Below are 21,342 nucleotides of genomic sequence, written 5' to 3' on the forward strand. Positions count from 1 at the left end.
AGCGTAAAACGAAAACCTGTAATTGTTTCACATAATGGTAGGTTTGCTGGTGTCTTTTTTCTGTCTCATAAACATGCAAGATTTCAGGTACGTCATGTTACTTCTCCTTACACTTGGGTCACACTACACATGCATGTAAAAGCATATATATACACACACCCTTCTGGGTTTTCTTCTATTTTCTTACTAGTTCTCGTTTATTTCCTTTTATCTCCATGGGGAAGTGGAACAGAATTCTTCCTCCGTAAGCCATGCGTATCGTAAGAGGCGACTAAAATGCCAGGAGCAAGGGGCTAGTAACCCCTTCTCTTCTATACATTACTAAAGTTAAAAAGAGGAACTGTTTTTGTTTTTGGGCCACCCTGTTTTGGTGAGATACGGCCAGTTTGTTGAAAGGATAATAATGATAATGAAGGGATTCAAGGAAACTGGTTAGCCGGACTTGAGTCCTTTAAAGGGTTTAGGATATTGGCAGTTTGGGGGGATGTCTAAGCTGTCGTATCTGAGTGCCTCTGCAAAGACAGTGTTTATGAGTGATGGTGAAAGTGTTGAATGACGATGAAAGTTTTTCTTTATTTTTTGGATGTTTCTCTCTTTTTGGGTCACTCTGCCTCAGTGGGAAATAGCCGATGGGTTAAAAAAAAAAGATTACAGGAGATGGGAAGTTCAGTGCCAGCACTGAAGGAGGGGTGTTAGTGTTGCAGTTTTATAACTGTAGTGTAAGCATGCCTCTGGCAAGACAGTGATGGAGTGAATGATGAAAGTTTTTCTTTTTCAGGCCACCCTGCCTTGGTGGGAAATGCTGGTGTGTTAATAAAAATAAAAATAAAATAATATGTACATCATTTATGTCCAATTTGTGCATTAATTCTTATGGGCAATCAGGTGATAGAAAATAACATGATGGTTTGTGGGACAGACTTATACATCTCGGATATGGAAAGAATATGGAACTCAAAATGAGCACTAAATACAAAATATATAAAAGATTTGAAAGTAGGCCAGGTGACCTGTCATTTAAAGAACACTAAAAAAGCAAATTCCAAATAGACCAGAAAAATGATGAGGTAGATAATAGTTAAACTTTCAAGAGAGAGAGAGAGAGAGAAAGAGAGAAATAAAACCAATGGTGGCATACACCTCACTTGCACTCTTTCATTTAGAATGTTGTTCAGTGTTGATGGCTATATTCAGAGAAGGTAAGATATCAAAGCTAAAAAAGATAGAGATTGTTTACTTTCCATATAGAACCATTAAAGCATTTAACCCGTAAACGGTTCAAATGTATATTTTTTTTTTTCAACAAGTCGGCCGTATCCCACCAAGGCAGGGTGGCCCAAAAAGAAAAACAAAAGTTTCTCTTTTTAAATTTAGTAATTTATACAGGAGAAGGGGTTACTAGGTCCTTGCTCCCGGTATTTTAGCCGCCTCTTACAATACACATGGCTTACGGAGGAAGAATTCTGTTCCACTTCCCCATGGAGATAAGAAGAAATAAACAAGAGCAAGAAATAGAAAGAAAATAGAAGAAAACCCAGAGGGGTGTGTATATATATGCTTGTACGTACATGTATGTGTAGTGTGACCTATGTGTAAGTAGAAGTAGCAAGACATACCTGAAATCTTGCATGTTTAAGAGACAAAAAAAAAGACACCAGCAATCCTACCATCATGTAAAACAATTACAGGATTCCGTTTTACACTCGTCATGACGGTAGTACCTCCCTGGGCGGTTGCTGTCTACCAACCTACTACCTACATTCAAACGTATATCTTCTTTCTTTCAACACACCGGCCGTATCCCACCAAGGCGGGGTGGCCCAAAAGGAAAAATGAAAGTTTCTTCTTTTACATTTAGTAATATATACAGGAGAAGGGGTTACTAGCCCCTTGCTCCCGGCATTTTAGCCGCTTCTTACAACACGCATGGCTTACAGAGGAAGAATTCTGTTCCACTTCCCCATTGAGATAAGAGGAAATAAACAAGAACAAGAACTAGAAAGAAAATAGAAGAAAGCCCAGAGGGTTTTGTATATGCAGTGGACCCCGGCATACGATATTAATCTGTTCCTGAGAGCTCATCGTATGCCGTAATTATCGTAAGGTGAATTAACTTTCCCCATAAGAAATAATGGAAATCAAATTAATCCGTGCAAGACACCCAAAAGTATGAAAAAAAATATTTTTACCACATGAAATATTAATTTTAATACAAACTGAAGAAGACATCCACATGTGCTAAGCTACTAAGAATAGAATACATGGCATTTACCTTTAATGAAGATCTGGTGATGATTGATGGGATGGGAGGAGGAGAGAGTGTGAAAGTTGTTATTGTTTAGAAGGGGAATCCCCTTCCATTAGGACTTGAGGTAGCAAGTCCTTTTACGGGGTTACTTCCCTTCTTCTTTTAATGCCACTAGAACCAGCTTGAGAGTCACTGGACCTCAGTTGCACAGCATATCTGTCCATAGAGGCCTGTACCTCCTGTTCCTTTAAAACTTTCCTAAAATGGGCCATAACATTGTCATTGTACAGGTTGCCAACACAGCTTGCAGTAGCTGTGTCAGGGTGATTTTCATCTGCAAAGGTTTGCAGTTCAACCCGCTTTTCACACATTTCCTTAATCTTTGAAGTAGGAAACTTCCTCAATTTCTCTCTCTCTCCTCCTCTGAAGCAGTTTACTCAGGTCTGGCCTCTTGCTGTTGAAGTTGATCTTGCAGCTCTTCAGTGCCTAGTTCTTCATTGTCCTCCTCCACCAACTCTTCCACATCCTCCCCACTAACCTCCAACCCCAAGGACTTCCCCAATGCCACAATAGATTCCACAACTGGCATAGGGTACTGAGAGTTAGCCCCAAACACTTCAAAATCCCTTTCTTCTACACATTGTGGCCACAGTTTCTTCCAAGCAGAGTTCAAGGTCCTCTTAGTCACTCCCTCCCAAGCCTTACCTATAATGTTTACACAATTGAGGATATGAAAGTGATCTTTCCAAAACTCTTTTAGAGTCAATCGAGTGTCTGAGGTCATCTCAAAGCACTTTTGAAACAGCTTTTGTGTAGAGTTTTTTGAAGTTTGAAATGACCTGCTGGTCCATGGGCTGCAGGAGAGGAGTGGTATTAGGAGGCAAAAACTTGACCTTAATGAAGCTCATGTCCATAGAAAGTCACTCTGCCAAGTCTGAAGGATGACCAGGAGCATTGTCTAATACCAGTAGGCACTTAAGGTCCAGTTTCTTTTCCATTAGGTAATTTTTCACAGTGGGGGCAAATGCATGGTGTAACCAGTCATAGAAAAGGTCCCTAGTGACCCATGCCTTACTGTTTGCCCTCCACATCACACAAATTAGCCTTGACAACATTGTTTTTCCTGAACGCTCTGGGAGTTTCAGATTGATACACCAATAAAAGCTTCACTTTGCAATTACCACTAGCATTAGCACACATCAGAAGAGTAAACCTGTCTTTCATAGCCTTATGTCCTGGGAGTGCCTTTTCCTCTTGAGTAATGTAGGTCCTGCTTGGCATTTTCTTCCAAAACAGGCCTGTTTCATTGCAATTAAACACTTGTTCAGGTTTCAATTCTTCACTGTCTATGTAATCCTTGAATTCCTGCACATATTTTTCAGCTGCTTTTTGTTCCAAACTGGCAGCCTCACCATGCCTTATCACACTGTGTATGCCACTACGATTCTTAAATCTTTCAAACCGACCTTTGCTGGCCTTAAATTCACTCACATTACCACTAGTTGCAGGCATTTTTTAAATTAAATCGTCATGCAACTTCTTAGCCTTTTCACATATGATTGCTGGAGAGATGCTATCTCCTGCTATCTGTTTTTCATTTATCCACACCAATAACAGTCTCTCAACATCTTCTATCACTTGCGATCTCTGTGTCGAAAACAGACATGCACCTTTTGCAAGAACAGCTTCCTTGATTGCCGTTTTGTTGGCCAATATAGTAGCGATGATTGATTGGGGTTTGGTATACAACCTGGCCAGCTCCGACATACGCACTCCACTTTCGTACTTAGCAATTATCTCTTTCTTCATTTCCATAGTAATTAGCACCCTTTTTCCCGCAGGGTTGGCACTAGAAGCTTTCTTGGGGCCCATTGTGACTTATTTTGCATAAACAAGCACCAAAAACACTGTGATAATATGGAATGTACCGAATGTATGCTTAGATGCGACTGCACTGGCTGGCTTGTAAACACTGGCACGCACGGGGCAGCTGAGGACACACATGGGACGTGTCCCGGACGAATCGCGTGTGGCGGGTTTTTTAACGTGTGGTGAGGCAAAATTTTTGCGTTAAAATGTATTGTATGCTGGATTTAACACATGCCGATGCCATCGTATGCCAGGGTCCACTGTATATGCTTGTACATGTATGTGTAGTGTGACCTAAGTGTAAGTAGAAGTAGCAAGATGTACCTGAAATCTTGCATGTTTATGAGACAGAAAAAAGACACCAGAAATCCTACCATCATGTGAAACAATTACAGGCTTTCGTTTTACACTCACTTGTCAGGACGGTAGTACCTCCCTGGGCGGTTGCTGTCTACCAATCTACTACCTACATTCAAACGTATATTTTTTTTTTTTTTTTTTTTTTCTCTCAACAAGTCGGCCGTCTCCCACCGAGGCAGGGTGACCCAAAAAAGAAAAAATCCCCAAAAAGAAAATACTTTCATCATCATTCAACACTTTCACCACACTCGCACATTATCACTGTTTTTGCAGAGGTGCTCAGAATACAACAGTCTAGAAGCATACACATATAAAGATACACAACATATCCCTCCAAACTGCCAATATCCCAAACCCCTCCTTTAAAGTGCAGGCATTGTACTTCCCATTTCCAGGACTCAAGTCCGACTATATGAAAATAACCGGTTTCCCTGAATCCCTTCACTAAATATTACCCTGCTCACACTCCAACAGATCGTCAGGTCCCAAGTACCATTCGTCTCCATTCACTCCTATCTAACACACTCACGCACGCTTGCTGGAAGTCCAAGCCCCTTACCCACAAAACCTCCTTTACCCCCTCTCTCCAACCCTTTCGAGGACGACCCCTACCCCGCCTTCCTTCCCAAACGTATATATACGTTCTTATTCTTTCCGCTAGTGCCCCAAATGTATGTAAATGTTTTATTTTTCCTGCCTTCAAATATGGCACGATTGGCCTGAAATGCCTTGTCAGCATAGAATGGGTCATAACACTCAGTGTGCACTGTATTAAAAAAATCTGGGACCCCTTAGTACCTTGTGGGAGCACCAGTTCAAAAGAGCACCAGCTATAGCAAACAGCGAGGCAAACACCTGGGATTCACTGATTTCATGTAGTATTAACTCTCCCATTTTAAGAGGAAAGTGATTTTAACCCCGGGTTTAGTGGCTTTGAGGCGGATGTGGCCATAAGTGGTCGAGGAAATATCAAAAAACCTCGATAATGTCTTATAACCTATGTCTTAAGTAAAGATACACAATTCTGGAATGTAATACAGTGGTCCCTCGCTTTTCGTAGTTCTCGGCAGTCGTAAAATTCGCCAATCATAGGGGTATTTTTGTATAAACATGGACTCGCTTTTCATAGGTTGACTCGTGAGTTGTAGTTCGTCCGGGATGCGTACCCACGGCGTGAGCCGTGGCGGCAGCCAGTCTGGCATTGTTTAACAGTGAGTGAAGGTCCCCTCACGTGCTCCAGCGAAATATTTCATAATATTCCATTTATTTTAGTGCTTGCAAGTACTAAATAAGCTACCATGGCTCCAAAGAAAGCTCCTAGTGCCAAGCCTGTGGTAAAGAAGGTGAGAAATATGATTGAATTTAAGAAAACCATCATTGAACAATATGAAAGTGGTACAAGTGTGGCCGAACTGTCCAGGATGTATAAGAAACCCTACACAACCTTATGTTCCATAGTGGCCAAGAAAAAGGAAATCAAGGATGCTGTTGTTGCAAAGGGAGTAACTATGCTGACAAAAATGAGATCACCAGTACTGGAAGAGGTTGAGAAGTTACTATTGGTGTGGATAAATGAGAAACAATTAGCAGGAGATACTCTTATGACTTCGATTATTTGTGAAAAGGCTAGGCAGTTGCATGAAGATTTGGTAAAGAAATTGCCTGCAAATAGTGGTGATGTGAGTGAATTTAAGGCCAGCAAAGGCTGGTTTGAGAGATTTAAGAACCGTACTGGCATACACAGTGTGGTAAGGCATGGTGAGGCTGCCAGTTCGGACCACAAGGCAGCTGAAAAATATGTGCATGAATTCCAGGAGTACATAGAGGCTGAAGGACTGAAACCTGAACAAGTGTTCACTTGTGACGAAACAGGCCGCTTTTGGAAGAAAATGCCAAAGAGGACCTTCATTACACAAGAGGAAAAGGCAATGCCAGGTCACAAGCCTATGAAAGACAGGCTGACGCTAATGTTCTGTGCTAATGCTGGTGAGGAATTCAAAGTGAAGTCATTACTAGTGTACCATTCAGAAAATCCCAGAGTGTTCAGGAAAAACAATGTTATGAAGAGTAAATTGTGTGTGTTTTGGAAATCTAATAGTAAGGCATGGGTCACGAGGGAAATTTTCGTTGAGTGGTTCAATGAAGTGTTTGGCCCTAGTGTGGAGGAGTATCTCCTGGAAAAGAAATTGAATCTCAAGTGCCTCCTAGTAATGGACAATGCACCTGCTCATCCTCCAAACTTGGATGACCTAATTTTTGAGGAGTTTGGGTTCATCACAGTAAAGTTCTTGCCCCCGAATACCACTCCTCTCCTCCAGCCCATGGACCAGCAGGTCATTGCAAACTTTAAAAAACTCTACACAAAAGCAATGTTTCACAGGTTTGCAACAAGGTTTGCAACAAGACTAGTCCCAGAGCTAAGAGGTATGTCCTACGAGGAGAGGTTAAGGGAAATCAACCTGACGACACTGGAGGACAGGAGAGATAGGGGGGACATGATAACGACATACAAAATACTGAGAGGAATTGACAAGTTGGACAAAGACAGGACGTTCCAGAGATTGGACACAGTAACAAGGGGACTCAGTTGGAAGTTTAAGACACAGATGAATCACAGGGATGTTAGGAAGTATTTCTTCAGCCACAGAGTAGTCAGTAAGTGGAATAGTTTGGGAAGCGATGTAGTGGAGGCAGGATCCATACATAGCTTTAAGCAGAGGTATGATAAAGCTCACGGTTCAGAGAGAGTGACCTAGTAGCGATCAGTGAAGAGGTGGGGCCAGGAGCTCGGACTCGACCCCCGCAACCTCAACTAGGTGAGTACAGACACTCATTTGACCCTAAGGGAATTTTGGAGAGAACACTTTAGCATCCTCCATTGCATAACCCTTATAGGTATGGCTTGGGAGGGAGTGACTACCAGGACTTTGAACTCTGCCTGGAGAAAATTGTGGCCAGATTGTGTTGACGAGAGGGATTTTGAAGGGTTTGGGACTGACCCTGATGAGCCTATGTCTGTTGTAAAATCAATTGTGGCACTGGGGAGTTCCATGGGGTTTGATGTGAGTTTGGAGGATGTGGAAGAATTGGTTGAAGACCACAACGAAGAGCTCACCACTGAGGAGCTGCAAGAGCTTCAGCAGGAAGAGCAACACATCGCAGCTCAGAATCTTGCTGCAGAGGAGGAGGAAGAGAGATGGAAGAAGGTGCTTTCTTCAGAAATTAAAGAGATTTTTACTGTGTGGGGTAAGATGGAAAGCTTTATGGAGAAACATCACCCTAACAAGGTTGCTGCAAGCTATATTGGCAACATGTACAGTGACAAAGTCTTGGGCCATTTTAGGGAAGTGTTAAAGAGACGCCAGAAACAGAGCTCTCTCCACAGTTATTTTGTGAGACGGGACTCCAGTGACTCTCAAGGTGGTCCTAGTGGCATTAGGAAACAGAGAAGACAAGCAACCCCAGAAAAGCAATTGGTACCTGAGGTGTTGATGGAAGGGAATTCCCCTTCCAAACTATAAACAATCTACTCTCTCTCCTCCAGTCTCCCATACACTAAGAAGAATCTCCAATAAAGGTAAGTGTTATGTTGTTAATGTTTCATTCATCATTTCCCATTGTATTGTTTATGTACTACATGTATATTTCATGTAAAATTTTTTTTTGTTTTAATACTTCTGGGTGTCAGGAACGGATTAATTGTATTTACATTGTTTCTTATGGGGAAAATTGATTCGTAAATCGTAAATTTCGTTTATAGTAATGGCTCCAGGAACGGGTTAATTACGATAAACGAGGGACCACTGTACTTGTTCACAGGCTGGTTGGCTAGCTGCGTGGCTGGCCGGCTGCTGGTGGCCTGGCTCCGTTTGTCTGTGTCTGTGTCTATCTCTGTCTGTGTCTCTGTCTCTATCTCTGTCTGTCTTTTTCTCTGTCTGTCTCTGTCTCTATTTATCTGTCTCTGCCTATCTGTCTCTGTCTATCTCTGTCTATCTGTCTCTGTCTCACAGGTACACATAAATGCAAGTATACATAGTGTAAATTACCTAGGATAACCCAAAAAATCCAGACAAAGTGCTATACTTTGCTTGAAGATATGAGTAAAGGTGATGACACAATCTTGTGGCTCTTTCTGAGACAGAGCTAGATGGATAGACAGATAGACAGGGAGCTTGACAGACAGACAAATAGACAGACAGTCAGATAGACAGACATGTTTGTGTAACAGCAAAAACAAAGCGAGGGCCGATGCTCATCAAATGTCACCTCTAATCTTATCAAGTCTTATCACTGCACCCTGTGTATGCTCATCAAATGGGAGTTCTTATCTAATGTTATCTCATCTTATCATGTCACTGTCAGGGGGTGGACTGAGGCTTGTTTTTCATGCTTTGAGGGAACTTATTATTATGTATTATTATTACGTATTATGTATTATTACGTCTTCGTCTTCGTCTTCTTCTTCATCTTCTTCTTCTTCTTCGTCTTCTTCTTCTTCTTCTTCTTCGTCTTCTTCTTCCTCGTCTTCGTCTTCTTCTTCGTCTTCGTCTTCTTCTTCGTCTTCTTCGTCTTCTTCGTCTTCTTCGTCTTCGTCTTCTTCATCTTTGTCGTCGTCTTTGTCGTCGTCGTCGTCTTTGTCGTCTTTGTCATCTTTGTTGTCGTCTTTGTCGTCGTCTTTGTCGTCGTCTTTGTCGTCGTCGTCTTTGTCGTCGTCGTCGTCGTCGTCGTCGTCGTCGTCGTCGTCGTCGTCGTCTTCGTCTTCGTCTTCTTCGTCGTCGTCTTCGTCGTCTTCATCGTCGTCTTCGTCGTCGTCTTCGTCGTCGTCTTCGTCGTCGTCGTCTTCTTTGTCGTCGTCTTCTTCGTCGTCGTCTTCTTCATCGTCGTCTTCTTCATCGTCGTCTTCTTCATCGTCTTCTTCGTCGTCTTCTTCTTCGTCGTCGTCGTCGTCGTCTTCTTCTTCTTCTTCTTCTTCGTCTTCGTCTTCGTCTTCTTCTTCTTCTTCTTCTTCTTCTTCTTCTTCTTCTTCTTCTTCTTCTTCTTCTTCTTCTTCTTCTTCTTCTTCTTCTTCTTCTTCTTCTTCTTCTTCTTCTTCTTCTTATTATTATTATTATTATTATTATTATTATTATTATTAATAATAATTATATACTTCCACATACCAAAACATTGCTGGGACATATAAATACTTTGTGTATATTCCAAGACAATAGTAAATGGCCAAGGCAGGTGTAAATGTCCACCTGTCAGTGTGTTTGTGACAATTTGAGTACAATTTCAGTACCTAATACTAGTGTCAGAACAAAGATTGATTATGAAATGACAAGAACTACTGTAAATTGAAATTATTAGAACAAAAATTATATAAAATAATATGAAAAATAGAAAAAAAGGTATATCGGCAACACTTCTGCAAGCTGTAGGACTCAATGTTGCTGTCACATGAGCATCCAGTGCCAATTTCTTGGCCTCATATCTCTGTAAGTACTGACACTAACTTTTTCTTTTATCCTAAAACACTTAGAAAACTGTGCTCTTTATTTTCATTAAAAAAAAAATGATTTTTGTATTTTTCAAAATATTCGGGGCACTGGGGTAGTGAACGCATATATACGACCGTTTACGGGTTAAACTACTGGGAATGTCTGAAAGTACTTGGACTGTACTCTTTTGAGTGAATGTAATTGAGATACCTGATAATGTGGTACTATACATATATGCATAGGAGATATTTGAGGGCTTAGTCCCAAATCTTCTTGCTACCAAAGCAATGTTCTGGAGTGAGAAATTTGGGAGTAAGTGTAAAATAAACCCAGTGAAAAGCATGGGCACAGTAATACACTGTGTCAGCATATGTGGTCCAAGACTTTTCAACTAGCTACCAGCAAATATCAGAAATTTAGCTGGTACAGTTATTATTATAATAAAAAAGAAGCGCTAAACCTACAAGGGTCATACAGTGCAGTGCAGTATAGCTGGTGCAAGTGTACAAGTTTTCAAAAGGAAACTGAAATACTATCTACCTGGTTGTAATGACTGTGTGCTCCAATAGACTGCCAGCAGTAACAACTTTGTTACACAGCCTGACTCTAGGCTGGGCTGCAACAGTAGAAAAAATCTTGAAACCAGTCATGAGTACATGTATATCACAGATGTAAGTGGTTAAGGTGGTTGATGGTATGAGCCAGGCATGTATTACTACTGCTGCTGTTGCAATCACACACATCCATATTATTACTATTTTCCTCAGTTTTCACTTTATCAAGTGGATTTATTTGTAGCATATGCTTGTTTGGTGAGTTCCAATTTGTTTGGTACAGTTTTTTTTATTTTTTTTTTTTAACAAGTCGGCCGTCTCCCACTGAGGCAGGGTCACCCAGAAAAGAGAGAAAATCCCCAAAAAGAAAATACTTTCATCATCATTCAACACTTTCACCTCACTCACACATAATCACTGTTTTTGCAGAGGTGCTCAGAATACAACAGTTTAGAAGCATTTATGTATAAAGATACACAACATATCCCTCCAAACTGCTAATATGCCAAACCCCTCTTTAGAGTGCAGGCACTGTACTTCCAGTTTCCAAGACTCAAGTCCGGCTATATAAAAATAACTGGTTTCCCTGAATCCCTTCACTAAATATTACCCTGCTCACACTCCAACAGATCGTCAGGTCCCAAATACCATTCGTCTCCATTCACTCCTATCGAACACGCTCATGCACGCCTGCTGGAAGTCCAAGCCCCTCGCCCACAAAACCTCCCTCCCCCCTTCCTTCCAACCTTTTCGAGGACGACCCCTACCCCGCCTTCCTTCTCGTACAGATTTAAATGCTCTCCGTGTCATTCTACTTTGATCCATTCTCTCTAAATGACCAAACCACCTCAACAACCCCTCTTCAGCCCTCTGACTAATACTTTTATTAACTCCACACCTTATCCTAATTTCCACACTCCAAATTTTCTGCATAATATTTACACTGCACATTGCCCTTAGACAGGACATCTCCACTGCCTCCAACCGCCTCCTCGCTGCTGCATTCACAACCCAAGCTTCACACCCATATAAGAGTGTTGGTACTACTATACTTTCGTACATTCCCTTCTTTGCCTCCATAGATAACGTTTTTTGATTCCACATATACTTCAACGCACCACTCACCTTTTTTCCCTCATCATTTCTATGATTAACCTCATCCTTCATAAATCCATCCGCCGACACGTCAACTCCCAAGTATCTGAAAACATTCACTTCTTCCATACTACTACTCCCCAATTTGATATCCAATTTTTCTTTATCTAAATCATTTGATACCCTCATCACCTTACTCTTTTCTATGTTCACTTTCAACTTTCTTCCATTACACACACTCCCAAACTCATCCACTAACCTTTGCAATTTTTCTTTAGAATCTCCCATAAGCACAGTATCATCAGCAAAAAGTAACTGTGTCAATTCCCATTTTGTATTTGATTCCCCATAATTTAATCCCACCCCTCTCCTGAACACCCTTGCATTTACTTCTTTTACAACCCCATCTATAAATATATTAAACAACCATGGTGACATTACACATCCCTCATTCACATACTTTTACCAGGAAGTAGTCTCCCTCTCTTCTACACACCCTAACCTGAGCCTCACTATCCTCATAAAAACTCTTTGCAGCATTTAGTAACTTACCACCTATTCCATATACTTGCAACATCTGCCACATTGCTCCCCTATCCACTCTATCATATGCCTTTTCTAAATCCATAAATGCAATAAAAACTTCCCTACCTTTATCTATATACTGTTCACATATATGCTTCAATGTAAACACTTGATCTACACATCCCCTACCCACTCTGAAACCTCCTTGCTCATCCGCAATCCTACATTCTGTCTTACCTCTAATTCTTTCAGTTATGACCCTACCGTACACTTTTCCTGGTATACTCATTAAACTTATTCCTCTATAATTTTTACAGTCTCTTTTGTCCCCCTTCCCTTTATATAAAGCTACTATACATGCTCTCTGCCAATCCCTAGGTACCTTCCCCTCTTTCATACATTTATTAAACAAAAGTACCAACCACTCCAACACTATATCCCCCCCTGCTTTTAATATTTCTGTCATGATCCCATCAGTTCCAGCTGCTTTACCCCCTTTCATTCTGTGTAATGCCTCACGTACCTCCCCCACACTTACATTCTGCTCTTTTTCACTCCTTAAAGATGGTATACCTCCCTGGCCAGTGCATGAAATTACTGCCTCCCTTTCTTCCTCAACATTTAAAAGTTCCTCAAAATGCAGGACCCCCGCATAACGTTGGCATCGCATAGTGTTAACCCTTTGACTGTCGCGGCCGTATATATACGTCTTACGAGGTACCGTGTTTGACGTATATATACTCATAAATTCTAGCGGCTTCAAATCAAGCAGGAGAAAGCTGGTAGGCCCGCATGTGAGAGAATGGGTCTGTGTGGTCAGTGTGCACCATATAAAAAAAATCCTGGAGCACGCAGTGCATAATGAGAGAAAAAAAACTCCGACCATTTTTTTTTAATTAAAATGCCGACTTTGTGGTCTATTTTCGTATAGTATTTATGGTTGTCTTCTCGTTTTCCTGGTCTCATTTGATAGAATGGAAAACATGTTATAGAAATAGCGGTGATTTTGATTGATTTGAAAACATGTTATGGAAATAGAGGTGATTTTGATTGATTTTACTGTAAAAAGAACCTAGAAATGGAGCTCAAAGTAGGGGAAATGTTTGATTTTTGCCAATGTTCAAAAGTAAACAAATGATGCCATTGTCCAATAAATGTCCAACTAGCCATTCTAATATGCAGTCATGAATGGGTTGATGTTATTTATACAATTATTATAGTATTGCAGTAGTCTGCATAATAGTAAGTCTTCTATTTTTTGTTTGAATAAAAATTCAAAATAGAAAGCAAGAGTAATATCAGAGGGGCCTGGAGACATGACTGATGAGAAAAGAAAATGTTATTTTAGAGCCAGGAATGTCTGCATTGTTCATTCTGGACCTTATTTTGAAATTGTCATATTTTTTAGTTTTCATGAAATTGGCCAAATTGCAAATTTCTGACCACATTATTAGGTAGTTGACATCAGTAAATGGGCAGTTTCTTGTACTCAATTGATTGAAAAAATGGAGTTCTAAAGAAATAGCTATGAGTTTGGGCGACTGGAACAATGGAATTAGCCGAAAATAGGGCTCAAAGTGGGCGAAGTCGCCGATTTGTAAACAGCGCCGAGGTCGCTAATTTCGTGAGAGCATAATTCCGTCAGTTTTCCATCAAATTTCGTTTTTTTGGTGTCATTACAATCGGGAAAAGATTCTCTATCATTTCATAGGAAAAATTTTATTTTTTTATTTTTTATATTTTGCGACACCAGGAGACGCCTCAGGATTGGGGGTTGCGACAGTCAAAGGGTTAAATCCACATAACGATACATTTTATCGCTAAAATTTTGCCTCGCATAGTGTTAAAAAATTCGCTCAATGCGACTCGTCTGAGACACGTCCATGCGGCCTGAGCCAGCCTCACTTGTTCTGCCAGTGGCATTGTTTACAAGCCAGCCTCCGCGGTAACATTCAAGCATACAATTGGAACATTTCGTATTATTACAGCCTTTTTATAGTGATTTCACCTGAAAAATAAGTGACCATGGGCCCCAAGAAAGCTTCTAGTGCCAACCCTACAGGAATAAGGGTGAGAATTACTATGGAGATGAAGAAAGAGATCATTGCTAAGTATGAAAGTGGAGTGCGTGTCTCCGAGCTGGCCAGGTTGTATAGTAAACCCCAATCAACCATCGTTTCTATTGTGTCCAAGAGAACGGCAATCAAGGAAGCTGTTCTTGCCAAAGGTTTAATTGTGCTTTCGAAACAGAGATCGCAAGCGATAGAAGATGTTGAGAGACTGTTATTGGTGTGGATAAACGAAAAACAGATAGCAGGTGATAGCATCTCTCAAGCGATCATAAGTGAAAAGGCTAGGAAGTTGCACAAGGATTTAATTAGAAAAATGCCTGCAACTAGTGGTGATGCGAGTGAATTTAAGGCCAGCAAAGGTTGGTTTGAGAGATTTAAGAGGCGTAGTGGCATACATAGTGTGATAAGGCATGGTGAGGCTGCCAGTTCGGAGAGAGAAATTGAAGAAGTTGCCTACTTCAAAGATTAAGGAAATCTGTGCAAAGTGGCTTGAAGTGCAAACCTTCATGGATGAAAATCACCCTCAGACAGCTATTGCAAGCCGTGCTGGTGAGTATTACACTGACACTGTTGTGAAACACTTTAGGAAAGTCATAAAGGAACGAGAGGTGCAGGTCACTATGGACAGATATGTTGTGCGACAGAAGTCCAGTGACTCTGAAACTGGTCCTAGTGGCATTAAAAGAAGAAGGGAAGCAACCCCGGAAAAGGACTTGACACCTCAAGTCCTAATGGAAGGGGATTCCCCTTCTAAACACTAAAACCATCCAGTCTCCCCTCCTCCCATCCCATCAATCCTCACCACATCTTCAATAAAGGTAAGTGTCATGTAACTGTGCATGTTTTCTTAAGTTTGTGTGTATTAAAACTAATATTTCATGTGGTAAAATTTTTTTTTTTTCATACTTTTGGGTGTTTTGCACGGATTAATTTGATTTCCATTATTTCTTATGGGTAAAATTAATTCGCATAACAATAATTTCGCATAACAATGAGCTCTCAGGAACGGATTAATAGCGTTATGCGGGGGTCCACTGTATTCTCGCCATCTACCTAATACCTCCCTCGCCCCATCTACTAACTCCCCTACTCTGTTTTTAACTGACAAATCCATACGTTCCCTAGGCTTTCTTAACTTGTTTAACTCACTCCAAAATTTTTTCTTATTTTCATTAAAATTTCTTGACAGTGCCTCTCCCACTCTATCATCTGCTCTCCTTTTGCACTCTCTCACCACTCTCTTCACCTTTCTTTTGCTCTCCATATACTCTGCTCTTCTTATAACACTTCTGCTTTGTAAAAACCTCTCATAAGCTAACTTTTTTTCTTTTATCACACCCTTTACTTCATCATTCCACCAATCACTTCTCTTTCCTCCTGCCCCCACCCTCCTATAACCACAAACTTCTGCCCCACATTCTAATACTGCATTTTTAAAACTCATCCAGCCCTCTTCAATCCCCCCACTACTCATCTTTGCACTAGCCCATCTTTCTGCCAATAGTCGCTTGTATCTCACCCGAACTTCCTCCTCCCTTAGTTTATACACTTTCATTTCCCTCGTACTTGTTGTTGCCACTTTCCTCTTTTCCCATCTACCTCTTACTCTAACTGTAGCTACAACTAAATAATGATCCGATATATCAGTTGCCCCTCTATAAACATGTACATCCTGGAGCCTACCCATCAACCTTTTATCCACCAATACATAATCTAACAAACTACTTTCATTATGTGCTACATCATACCTTGTATATTTATTTATCCTCTTTTTCATGAAATATGTATTACTTATTACCAAATCTCTTTCTACACATAGCTCAATTAAAGGCTCCCCATTTACATTTACCCCTGGCACCCCAAATTTACCTACTACTCCCTCCACAACATTTTTACCCACTTTAGCATTGAAATCCCCAACCACAAGTACTCTCACACTTGGTTCAAAACTCCCCATGCATTCATTCAACATTTCCCAAAATCTCTCTCTTTCCTCTACATTTCTCTCTTCTCCAGGTGCATATATGCATACTATAACCCACTTTTCACATCCAACCTTTATTTTACTCCACATAATCCTTGAATTAATACATTTATAGTCCCTCTTTTCCTGCCATATCTTATCCTTCAACATTATTGCTACTCCTTCTTTAGCTCTAACTATATTTGAAACCCCTGACCTAATCCCATTTATTCCTCTCCACTGAAACTCTCCCACCCCCTTCAGCTTTGTTTCACTTAAAGCCAGGACATCCAACTTCTTCTCATTCATAACATCCACAGTCATCTCTTTCTTATCATTTGCACAACATCCATGCACATTAAGACTTCCCACTTTGACAATTTTTCCCAGAAATTAATTTTTGTTACAATTGATTAGGGAAAATTGTCACAATTATTTTATAGTTTCCCCTCAGTGGTTTTTGGAGAAAAAATACTGATGTATATGAAAATATTCAACATGATATGTTCTGTTGAAGTAGCAGCATGTATATTCACACTCAGTTTGTTTATGGTTGCCCCCTGGCATGAGGTCATCATGTGAGCGGCAGTTTTTGGCTATTCAAAATTACATAACATTCTCTGAATGGTAATTAAGTGGGAGTCCACTCTATATAGAATCTACTTTTCCCTGTGTGTCTTGCAATAACACACTAACTAGTAATCTTGTATCAGTGTTTATAAATTCATTGATGTACCACACAAAGTGCCTTATTTTTTTTTAGGAGGATGATCCTGAGTGGTACCTGTTCTATGGTTTATGGTCACTTGAGAAACTGGCTGTCAACAAGGAGGGAGAGGTTGTATTGACTGACCTTGCCAACATGGCTGTGGTGGACAAGAATCTGTTTAGAGGTACATGTACTTCGCTTTCCATATAGAACATTTAATAAGATACATAGTAATGGGTCCTGTACCAAAGTATAATACAGGAATCAACACTTAATGTGAAATTGAGAAATTTTGTTGGGTTAGAAACAAATATGATGACACTGTAGATAATTAGCTATCAAATCTCTTAAAGTAGGAGTTATACTCTCTGTTAGCTTAAAAACCATTTTTGCTTTGAGATCATTAAAAATTTTCTTCAACTTTTTATAGTCAAATTTTGATGGTTTACTCTGTAATCATACAGAATCTATTCAGAGGAGATTAATGCACTTCTGATTATTGCACTGTTTACTAATCATGATTCACTTACAGTATCAAGTATATGGGTAAGCTGAGTTTCCCTCCAAAACATTATTCTTCAAGTTATGCATTTCTCAAGCTATATACAGGAAATATTCAGTACAGGGAAACAATATCAGACCACATAACAAAATATCTTTTAAGCTGAATGTGATATAACAAATCTGAGATATCTCAGACTTATTCATAATACTCATAAATTTTATTGTCAGATAAATCTTACAAATTTTATTGTCAGATGAATATGAGGATGGAACTGAGAACCGGGCTCAGGAAGTCTGCAACAAAGAATGCTTCCAAAAGTTTACTAGTGAGGTATATAGAGAAGGCCATGACAACGATGAGATATGTTCACGTGTTGAAGACGTTGGCCACCTCATGTATGCAGCAGTGTGTGCAATGATTCTTAGTGACATGGAACAACACAAGTATATTGACTACTTTACCAGCACCAATAATCAAGAGAAACAACCACGCTCCACAAGAGGTCAGTATGCTTGGTGTTTTCACCAAATGCAACTTAGCCAGATCTTAAGACATAAAATGAACTTCATTTGTCTTCATCTCTGTTGTCTTGTACTTGAAGATTGAGACACTTATGCAGCATATGGGAATCTTTATTCAGGAAACGTTTCGCCACACAGTGGCTTCATCAGTCCAATACAAAGAGGAAGGCGTAAGGAGAGGAGGAGAATGAGGTAATCAGTCCCTCAACCTGGAGTCGATGTGTTCAGTCCATCAATCTTGTAGAATGTACAGCATAGGGCCATAGACGTGGCTTATATACTGTAGTGAGGTGACGTGAAGCAGATGGAGGCGGGGTCATAGTGGTACCATCCACTAGTCGAAGTAGGTCTTCGTCCAAAGGTTGAACAAGTGTTGAAGAATTCTTTGTATTGGACTGATGAAGCCACTGTGTGGCGAAACGTTTCCTGAATAAAGATTCCCATATGCTGCATAAGTGTCTCAATCTTCAACTTGTCGGTTTTTCAAACCATTCATCACAACTGTCTTGTACTTGTTTGCCTACATTCAGAGATGGGAAGCACAGGTACAGTTTTTCTAATGTTAAGTTTTTTTACACACTGGTTTTCTGTTGTAGTTTATTTGTTTGTTATTACAATATATATGGCAACCCATGGAGAATGCATGTTTAGTAGTAAATTGCAAAAATAATGTTGAATGAGGGAGGCTATTGAAAGGTTTCACATAAATGAAAATTAGTCTCATAGAGTTCATGAGGCTTTTCAGTTGACCATATTCAACATTCTAATGATTAATATATTTACCCAAAGAAACCAAACTTCATCTGTTCAGAACCAATTCTCTAATGCCTCACCATCGAGAGCCATATTCCAAAAACCTCTGGCAAAAATGTGAACTCCATTCTTGTTCTTAATGAGCACTGAACAGGAAAAAAGTTAGTTGAAATCATATAAACTCTTTCATTATTTATCCCCAGCCATCTCAGGCATAGGTGGTCTTATTGTTAAATTCTTCACACACTTCTTCACATTTAATTCAACATTGTCAATCTGCTGAAGTTTAACTAGTTTACTGGACAGGAACTCGAACCATGGTCCATGCATATAGCAGGCTTGTAACTACTCAGCCATGAAGTTTACAGATAGGATGATTTTACAACCAGTTCATCTATTGACTTGGTTGTACCAGTGGCTCCAACAGTTTGATTCCCTGTCTGCTATTCTGTTATTCGTTGATAGTCATTCATCATGACTTTTCTTGGGTTTATGAACTATCTGTCTTTGAGGGGTATGAGAACAGATATACCATGAAAATTTCTGACATTTTGGGATGAGGCAATAAGGACACAGTTGGTGATGCTGATACAACCAAGTCATAGTTGTGCTGGTTGTAAAATCATTGTATTTGTAAGTTTCATGGCTGAGTGTTTACAGCATTGGGTGTACTTTAAGTTTGAACTGTGGCTTGAGTCCCCATTGAGTATTCTGTTTATTCACTGACAATTGTTCTTTACAGCTTATGTTGGGTTTATTAACTAGTTTACTTCTAGCCTTGTTTCATTTAGAAAACTCTCAGTCCATGACATACTAAAACACCTTGTTTCTTGATGAACTTTAGAGTACTATACAGTGACTTAGTCATAAATGCACCAAGGCAAGATATTCAGTTAAGTGTCAATTAAGTTTAATTAAGTGGAAATTACTGAAAACTAAATAAGACATTTATATGATCTACAGTTTTGTGAATATTAAAAACCAAGATTAAGAACAGTTAAATATAACATGATGGAATGTACTAAGAATCTACATTGAAAATAAGGTTATTAATTCACAACTCACTAATTTGAAATGAAATCTAGATGACATTTTGGGTTACCTTGGACCATTATGAAGTTACAAGCAAAGAAAGAAACAAGGAAAGGAAGTCAGAGATCAGGTTAGAGCAGCGTTTCTCAGCCCGTTTGCTAGATATCCCACCAGTTGTTGAAGGCTCTCAGAGGGCTGCAGCACTCTTTAAGAGTTACTGAGCTAGGGCATGGCAGGTAAGGAAAGCCAAGGTCAAGTCAAATGACACATGTTTTGAAAGTTAGAGCATTAAAACTAACTCAGTCATATAAAATGGGCATTTTTGCTATTCCTTACAGGTCTCCTGCATAACATCCCAGCTTCTGATAGAGCTACAGTAGAGGAACTTTTGGCTGAGTGTGTGGATGAGGCAGCACCAGGGGGCAGGCTTCAGGCTGCACAAGAACTTCGTGATTTTCTTTCCGACTTCCTTCTTGATGAGGATGAGGATGGGGATAATGGAGAAGAGGCGGCAGATAACAAGGACGATGATGGTGATGATTATGATGATGATGATGACTATGACTATGGGGAGGATGATGGCTAAGAAACTTCAAACTTCACTAAGTATACAGGTAGAAACAAATTGATATTATAATTTAAGTTAGGTGTTGATATTATAATTAAAGTCAGGTGTTGGTTTTATAATTTAAGTCAGGCACTGATTTTATAATTTTAATTATCTAATTATAATAATCTAATTTAAGTCAAGTATTGATATTAAAATTGGTCAGAATTTATATAAATTTTATTCTTTTCATATTAAATATATTACAATAGTGAATGTAAAAACTAATATATTGGAGTAGCCTTCAGGTTTTGTGACTTTTAACTGTTGCACATTAGCTGTGATATGTTGGTTACAGCAATACTAATTGTGTTTTTATATTAACCATTCTTTGTAAGATGTTATTTGATGTGTTAGTAACCTCACACGTCCTGAAGGATCACTTGGCTTTCAGTCGAAAGTAGCCCCAGCTGGATGTCTGTTAGATCTTTATAGTGTTGATTACAAGCCTTTGAAGCAAATCTTCGTCACCTATTTGTATCAATTTTATCAGTTTCAATATGTATTTGTAATTGATGGCTTAATTATAATAATCAACATATATCATGTAAAATATTTTTATTTATCAGGATTGAGCTTCATTTGGTCATATGTATGTTACCCAGTGTTTGTGCTGTGAGGATGGCTGCTAGCTGTTATAACACAATATGTAATGGTAAAAACATTTACTGATGGTTCTGTTCATTTAGTGTGGGCTATGGTACTAATAAAGTTTATGAGTTACTTTGAAAGCACAGCAGACAAGTTGCCTGATGAACTTGACACATTACTAGGACTATATGGCCCATTCAGGTTTAGTGATTGTTTTTAATGTAAGGTAATACAGTAATAATACTGTAATTCAAACAACTTCTTAAAATCGTTTACAGTATGCATATGCAAACTTACAATTTGATGATTTCCCAAACACAGTGTTGATTAAAGAATATACACAGAATATACATTTTAGATTATGCTCAGGGTTCATAAATTACTCTAATAGAGCTAATAAATTAATGTATGTGGCTGAAACACTTTCTCGATTTTTTTTTTTTTTGAGTATACAGTAC

General features: G+C 39.5%; 1 protein-coding gene across 1 annotated transcript in view; it reads left to right on the forward strand.

The window, feature by feature from the left end:
- Positions 1 to 20,537, forward strand: part of LOC128691699 (divergent protein kinase domain 2A-like) — a 28,447-nt gene extending 7,910 nt beyond the window's left edge. Inside the window, exons 3-5 of the mRNA XM_070088795.1 lie at positions 16,930 to 17,059; positions 17,634 to 17,882; positions 20,025 to 20,537. Coding sequence (XP_069944896.1) covers positions 16,930 to 17,059; positions 17,634 to 17,882; positions 20,025 to 20,272 — 627 coding nt within the window. The 3' untranslated portion in view covers positions 20,273 to 20,537. The remainder of the gene's footprint in view (positions 1 to 16,929; positions 17,060 to 17,633; positions 17,883 to 20,024) is intronic.
- The last annotated feature ends 805 nt before the right edge of the window (positions 20,538 to 21,342 follow it).

Source organism: Cherax quadricarinatus, chromosome 26 (genome assembly GCF_038502225.1).
Source record: "Cherax quadricarinatus isolate ZL_2023a chromosome 26, ASM3850222v1, whole genome shotgun sequence".
In the NCBI taxonomy this organism is placed as follows: Eukaryota; Metazoa; Arthropoda; class Malacostraca; order Decapoda; family Parastacidae; genus Cherax; species Cherax quadricarinatus.